This window comes from Zerene cesonia, chromosome 5 (assembly GCF_012273895.1).
Source record: "Zerene cesonia ecotype Mississippi chromosome 5, Zerene_cesonia_1.1, whole genome shotgun sequence".
Classification (NCBI taxonomy): domain Eukaryota; kingdom Metazoa; phylum Arthropoda; class Insecta; order Lepidoptera; family Pieridae; genus Zerene; species Zerene cesonia.
This window is the reverse complement of record NC_052106.1, coordinates 1336750-1345029: the sequence shown is the minus strand read 5'-3', so window position 1 is coordinate 1345029 and position 8280 is coordinate 1336750. Positions and strand designations below refer to the sequence as shown.

The following is an 8280-nucleotide window of genomic DNA, read 5'->3' as shown; positions in this document are numbered from 1 at the left end:
AAAAAAAAAATTGGTTCACAAATTACATAGTCATTGGAGACATTCAACAAGTCTTAACGTTACATGCGTTAGAATGATACAGTTTTAAATATTCACATATAAATAGCTCAATTACACATGAAATGCTTCTCTATACACATCAGAATTTCTTACAAATACATCATGGATAAAGACATCGAAAAATGCAAATTGTACAAAATTCATTTATTACTATTAAAATCATCATTTGCTCATTGGGACTTGTTTGCATATTTATTGCTTCACATTCATACAACTATTTTATATGGACATACACATTTATTATGTTTGTTCATTCTGTTAAAGTAACCATATCATATTTATCTACTTATCAAGTATGATATTTATATAGCATTATGAAATGGGCTAAAAACTATCGGTACAGAATATATAAATTGCCACAGACTGCCTTAAATTTATACAACGCGAATACCCTGCAATTGTAACGTTATCTGTGGCTCGGACACGAAAAACGAAATACTGATCGTAATTTAGGAACTACAAATAGCCATTAAAAATTCGAAATTCAAAAAAGTACTATAGACACAAGAGCAAAAGACACTAAAGCGATATGCCATAGACAAACCTCTTTATCACAGTTGTTGAAATGCACAAAATAGCGATGCATTGTCCCTTGTAATAAAGCTAAGTGCGAAACATGGCTTACCCTTAATATCTACGTCTTACGGTTACAAACGAGACTTGTCTATGGTTCCACAGAATCGCCGCGCGACCCCGGATAAAACGAGAATGGCTGTGAATTTCCTAAATACTCGCATTAGAAAAATAAATAATCGATACTTATGAAAATACTAAAATAGACTTACACTTATGGAGTCTAGGAAGCGGCCCTTTGGTCCCGAAATACAATATCTTTTAATTGGAAATTATCTGCTTAAAAAAGTATTTGCTTCAGAACAATATCATACCTATTAAGATAGTGTTTTTGTGCATTGAAGATTTTTAGAGGGCCCCCACAAAGCACTCCTATGAACTTAGGTCTAGATTTTACAATGAGTCGGGTTCCTATCACTTGACAATCGTGAGTCCGTTGCGCGAGCCGGGACGTCATTAAATCACAATCATTATCAGCCTTTTTTGAAATAAAACTTCACATTCTTTATAAGAACGTATGACCTGACTCAATAAAGAATTGTATTACAAATTTGGCCGATACAGCTGTTTCTGTTATGCCGTGTTGCCATCTCTTTTCCGAATATCATACAAAGTAATGCCATTATTTATGACACAATTCGTTAATGATTCAGGTCATGAGAAGCATTACCTCTGTGCGTGGCACGCGATAACAGAAATCACTTTCACATAACTTACTTCATGCAAGATATATTGTAAAAGTAACTTCATAAATAACAAAATTTGATTCAATATTTATTGCCGAAAATATTGAATCAAAATTTATATCATATAACTAAATCTTGTTAAACAAAATTACATAAAGACTAAAAAGTTGTTTCTATTGACTTAAATGAAGAAAAAACAACTATACCAATATGGTAAGTATTTTAAAAATAAGTCGCGATTTTTCATCCAGTTGAATACATTTTAATTCTAGTTAAAAATCATTCAGAAGAATGCGTGGATCGCAACGTTGTAATGTACAGACTGTAGATACATAAACACAGGTGAACACGAACATTTATAATTATTAATAAATAAATAATTTTTCCTACGAATTTGTCTTGTTTGTACATAACAGATAGTATGAGATAATATACTACACGTGTTGGAGGGGACGAGTTATGAACCGCATCTTGTGTTTGGAAACTAAATACAATTGTATATGAGCGTTCATACAATCTATTGGCTTATTTCTGTACTTTTAACGTGCCAGGAAGTTTCAATTAAAACATTTCGAGTTGAAAATTTTTATATTTTATATGGATACGACCTTTTGGAATGGAGTGGCAGAATATTAGGCGGAGTATCATCTCGCATGTCACATGTCACACCCACTAGCTATCTGCCTCTACCAACTCCCCCTGAAATCCCCTCCAACTCCCCTCCACCTCCCTAGACCTTAACCTCCTTGTCGTTGAGCGGCTGCTCCTCTTTGCTGGGCGCGCCCTGCGGCGAGTTCCAGGGCTGCAGCTCGCCGGAGCCGAAGATGGTGAACACCAACGCGCCGGCCGTGTACGTGCCGGCTAGGATGAAGAACACGATCTGCCATTGTTCGTATGTGTTCTGGAATTCATTAATTTAGTTAAAAAAAAACTGAAAAAAATAATACATTTTTCAAAGTGTGAACATTTTTTGTAAATAATAAAAAGATCAATAATTTTTATTCTATTAAAGTAACCGATACCATATTTATCTACTTATCAAGTATGATATTTATATAGCTATAGACAATAACTATTTTTGTAAAATAAGGGAAAGTCTATATTTAAGTCGGGCGTTGTTGCTAATTATATCAAAGGTGACGGACATGGTAAAACTTTCTTTCTTCCGCCACGACTCTCACACTCATTTTCAGGAAGTTCGAAAAACCCATTTCCAGTATTATTTATTGTTTAGCAAAAATAACTTATAAATAACATGAGTTATTATTATTATTATAAATTTTTACAAATAGATTTTATACTATGTTCTACAATTCATGTCTAAGTCGTGTCTATGACGAGTCTGTGAAGTCCTGGCAAAACCTAACTTATGATTATTTATGAAACAATAAATGACATAGAACAATCTAGAGTGCTCAAGAATCTAGGGTCCAATGATAATTTCCATTCACTTACGTGGTGTTTGGTGAGTTCTCCCACCATGAACGTCGAGAGCCAGCCTCCGAATGAAGACAGTGTGTTGGCAATGCCGAAAATGGTTCCTATAAAAAATATTAATACTTTAGCGTTAAATACGTAAATAATTAAGGAAAAATTGTAATGTTGAAATACATTGATATTATTGTAATATAGTTTATGTATTTGATTTATAATATATATTACCATGACTTAATTTTGATGCAGCTAAGAAACATGTGATTATTTTTACAAATGTAAATATTCCATTATCTTGTTCTACTTTTTTTATTTATAACATAAGATAGTGTTTATTTGTAAAGACTAAAGGAAGATTTACATTTCAAATTCAATTTTTTTTAACAGACAACGCCATAACTACGTTAAGCACCCTAAAAAATATGAGGATTTACAAAAAATAAATTGTTAAACATGTTATTATAAAGAATATATACATAGATAGATATCGCTCATAAGCGATGAGGTCGCCTCTTTAACATGGTACAAGTTCGTTTACTTTTTGTTATTTTTCTGTATTTCTGTATGTGTGTGATAAATAAAGTGTATTCTATTGCATTGTACTGAAGTGTATTGTATCGCATCGGATCGCATCGCGTGGACTCACCGCTGAAGTTGGGCGCGATGTCGAGCCCGTTGCCGAGGTAGCCGGCGGTGACGGCGCCGTTGATGGTCAGCGCGACCGTGAAGATGGCGATCGACCACACGCGGTCGTGGCCGAAGAACGCCTGCGCTATCATCAGGATGCCTGGGAAGATATTGTAACACGACATGTTTAATATAATTTGGAATAGTATTTTCTTGTGTTTGATTGTACGCGAGTATTATACATTTAGAAATACGTAATAAATAAAGCGCGTTTAAAATCCGTCTAAATCCATTTAGAAATTAATTACTTTTAAACGGATTTGAAGCGCGATTTATTCATTATATTATTAACCCGACGTTTCGAACACTTTACAGCGAGCACAAATATAATGAATAAATCGCGTTTAAAATCTGTTGAAAAGTCTTTAACTTCTAAATAATTTGGAATGGTCTACATCTTATATATAAAATTCCCGTGTCACAATTTCCTACCCCTAAATTTGCCGGGTCAGCTAGTTAATATTATAACAAAGAAAGATTTTTTTATTTGAATAAATCCTTAGACAGTTCCAAGACCATTCGATAGATTTTAAAATTATTTTACCATTAGACAGCTACATATTTACTAAGTGACATGTGCTTATTTCTTACCCCGGATGAACCGAAAATCGAGGTTATTCTTACAAAACTAATTTTTATAGCGGAGCGAGCAAATGGACATTTGATATCACCACCACCACCACCAGTGGGTATAACGTAACGCCTTTATTTTACGTTAAGCATTTAGTAATAAGTCCATAATATATATTTAATTGCATGCTGTAGATTTTCCGCGTTTAAAAAGAAATTAAGACGTGTGTCTATTTACTATAGCACATGTTTCACTCAATTGCAAACTAGACGGTTGGGATTGACATTAAAATAAAAAATAAATCTTTTCTACAAACAGGTCACCGAAGAGAGAAGTACCACTTTAGATTATAAAATGGGACCAAATAACACGGTCGATCCCTTCTAAATAGTTATGGAGTAAAAAACATCACTCATCAAAACATCACAAAAAAATCATCACTCAGGAATATAGTATTTATTTGATTTATTTTAAACACTTCATTGTGCTGTCAACGCAGCAGAAATAAATACTAGTATTTTTCTTCTTATAAAAGGATTATTTAGAAGTAACATATTAATAAAAAATATATAAAAATAACATACCAGGCAACCCAACAGCGAATCCCGTGAACAGTTTCCTAGCGGTGGTGGTGGACAGGCGGCCGGTCCTGCGCAGAGAGTCGGCCAGCACTGAGGATGCCAGAGCGCACAGGTACTTGCCCAGATACGGGAGGGAAGACAGGAGACCGTTCTGTAATTCAGATAGCCGAGTTTAGAATATATTAAATAAAAAATATAGAATATATAAAATAAAAAATATCATCGTCATCAGCCCATAGGTTCCTGCTTAAGGGTCTCATAGTTCAAGGCATCCACCACGCTTACATGGCCATGTACGGGTTGGTAGATGTCACATGTCGTCGAACCTTTTTTTATTGCCTTTTAGAAGTACATATGGATAATATGAAAGCAAATTTTTCATACAATTTTATATCATTTATAGTTGAAATAGTTACAGTATAGCTGTAGTAATTATAATACAATCCTTACTAATATTATAAATGCATAATTGTTTGTTTGTCTGCATTTCTTAAACGTTTAAGGAGCGATTTTATAACGTGATGTTTGTGTTTAGATATATAAAAGAAGCAAGAGAGTGATGTAGGTTGCTTTTTAACCTCGGCAACGGAATGTTTTTATTCAAATTTATTAAACTTATATTATTAAGTTTCTTGTAGTTTTGTCACTGTCATAAAAGCACAGATTTTAATCAACTAGTAGGTAATAACACATTTTGTCAATTCCAATAAAAAATTGTAAATATGATAATATATCACAATAATTGAGAAAAGTTTTTATATTAAATAAAAAACACACCAGTCGCGTATAATCCCATACATAGACATAATATATTTAAATTAATGTCCAAACCACTTAAAATGGTAATCCTCGAGAGCGATTATAAACTTTCCATAAATTAATTGCAAGCAATTAGGCCTGCGATAATCTTTAAATAGCCTGGTATTTATAATTTTAGTATAAATAGCCGAGCCAGAAATAGAAAATGCCTGGTATGTGAGGCCGGCGCCGCAGTACCTGTGTTTTGCTGTTTATGACGATCCTATGTTCATTAACCCTAGATTACGGAACCTGATCTATAAAATTACGCCTCGTATTAAATCCAGGTTGAACGCGAGGTCTTTTAACCCTCTATTAACTGTCAGTTAAGCTTAGAGAAATCTCTCTTTGAGATAACATGTATAAAAACTTATCCTGTAATGTATTCGAACCAGTCTATGAGTTAGTTCTATGAGTTAATATGTTTAGTTTCAGAAGGTTCTCACTCCATGTAAGCGGTATAGGATAATAATTATACTACACGCAGAAAATATATTCATAGATGAAAAAGCGACAGTGAAACACCAAGTCGTGATTACCATTAGCGGATCGAACGTGTGCGACTCGTGAGGCGCCGGCGCATACCGTATCTTACCGGGATAGTAATTCAATTCTAATTATACTAATCGATGAATTCATAAGATTTCGTGAAATGACGTGTATGCGTTTTATCATAATATATAGTGTAAGGAAATTTCCTTGCTTCGATTTTATGTTTTGTCTTTTTTTTAATTAATTCGATAGTGTTTTTTAAAATTTGACTTAAACTTAAAGGTATAAGATTGTATCGTGAGCTCTGTATATACATAATTCTTGGGTTACTATGTTAGTTACCATACTCCTTGGAAACAAATATCGAGTAGGTCTGAGAATCCGTCAACATCTATTTGTCATAATCCTAAAAGAGTAAGGCAGAACAGCGTTTGCCGGGTCAACTAACATCATATAAAAATAATTAAACCGCGGGCTACAATTAGTCTCTCTCTCAAATATGTAAAAATCAACATAGCAATTTCATCATAAAACAAAATTCAATATATCAATGTCACTCATCAGCTTTTTTGTATGCCAAGGTTATGGTAACATATGTAATAATGTAATATGTACTTTATAATTTCTTGTAATCCTCACAAGATTATTAATATTTGTTTGAACATTTTATGCTTGAGCTCTTTCTGAATTGCATGTTGACTTATGTGGACTTGTTGATGTGTTAATTAAATATTTGATTTTATACGATTTTTTGGAAACAATCTTTATCCGTATTGATTTATTAAACTCTGAAATTATTGTTATAAATGTAATCACAATTAGGTTTGTTTGTTTCGTAATTATAATTTCAAATTCAAATTCATACATTTATTCGTTCAAATAGACTACCATTAACAGCGTTTTTGAATCGTCAAAATAAGAGTATATAACCGAACGACTAAACAATTTAAGAACGAAACTAACCCTCACAATATTTATTCATTTTCAATATTATTAGTGTATATTATTAGTGTGAAATTTAAAATACCTTTCAAGCGCGAAACTGTATTAAAACATACGTATTGTTTTAATATAATCTGCATTACTATCAAAAAAAGGTGGCAACCCTAATAACAATATTAGTATGACTAAGACTAAACTAGTCCCAGTCCCACCATAACCCACGTACCCACAGAACTACATTCAATCGATGCATCCTCCAATAATTCCTATCAATGACATTACAATTACAATTGCAACATGACATCCCGCCGCCTTATCAACGATTTCCTTTCCCGAAAACCGGTTGCCACCGGTTCTAGCCGGCTCACTATGTATATTAAGATTTACGCTTCCATAGATATCTGGTTATAACTAGTTAGGTTCCTAAATATTCCGCTCTCACGATTAAAATGGTGATTACATTTAATTGGGAATAAAAATTCAATAGTCCTTAATTACATATCTATTTATATCTTATATATAAAATTCTCGTGTCACAATGTTAGTCTCTATACTCCTCCGAAACGGCTTGACCGATTCCTCTGAAATTTGGTAAGCATATTGGGTAGGTCTGAGAATCGGCTAACATCTATTTTTCATACCACTAAACGATAAGAGTAAGGCAGAACAGCGTTTGCCGGGTGCAGCTAGTCTTGTATATAAACAACTTGTGTCACATTTATAGTTACTTTACTCCTCCGAAACGGGTGGATCGATTCAAAAGAAATTTTGTGTGCATATGGGGTAGGTCTGAGAATCAGCCAACATCTATTTTTGTAACCCTAAACGATAAGAATAAGGCAGAACCACGTTTGACGTCAGCTATTGTATCCTATATTATAATGTATGTATAACATTTACCAGACCTTTTTTGTACATATAATATAAAAGAGGTAAATTCTATGTATGGCTGTTTTACAGTCTAAACTCTAGAGTAATGTTATTTGGGTACATAATTTATACCTCTATGTTGATCGTATATTGCTTAGCAAATACCTATCTATTCACATACAAACTATAGATGTAATCTGATCTAATCTTTGTTAATATTTGAAGTGCTTTGTATTTAGCATCATAGAATGTACCTCCATTAAGCATACTGGTAATGTACTTATGTAAGTAATAATAGAGCAGAGTTGTCTCAGTGGTTAGGACATTGGACTTCAGCCGAAAACTCGGGGGTTCGAAACTGTACATTTGCAAATATTGATATGAACGCAAACGTTCGTGTATTCATTACATCTATTCGGTAGATTATATACATCGATAAAACGTTACAAAAAAACTACACGGGAAAAAGCCTGACTCCGTCAACTCGTAACCAACCCCTAATATATTCGCATTAGAATCTTTGAAATGCGTTAAATTGTAAGCGAATATTACAGATTTAATTTTTAAGTTTAATAGCAATAAGAAA

The 8280-nt window shown here is 33.2% G+C and overlaps 1 protein-coding gene across 2 annotated transcripts in view; it reads right to left on the bottom strand.

Annotated features, from left to right (window-relative positions):
• The window catches only part of LOC119839890 (sialin), a 53828-nt gene continuing 45548 nt past the window's right edge, over positions 1-8280 (bottom strand). For both annotated transcript variants that reach the window (XM_038366321.1, XM_038366322.1), the window contains exons 9-12: positions 4596-4743; positions 3400-3540; positions 2775-2860; positions 1-2220 (exon numbers count right to left, since the gene is read on the bottom strand). In XM_038366321.1, coding sequence (XP_038222249.1) covers positions 2050-2220; positions 2775-2860; positions 3400-3540; positions 4596-4743 — 546 coding nt within the window. In that variant the 3' untranslated portion in view covers positions 1-2049. The remainder of the gene's footprint in view (positions 2221-2774; positions 2861-3399; positions 3541-4595; positions 4744-8280) is intronic.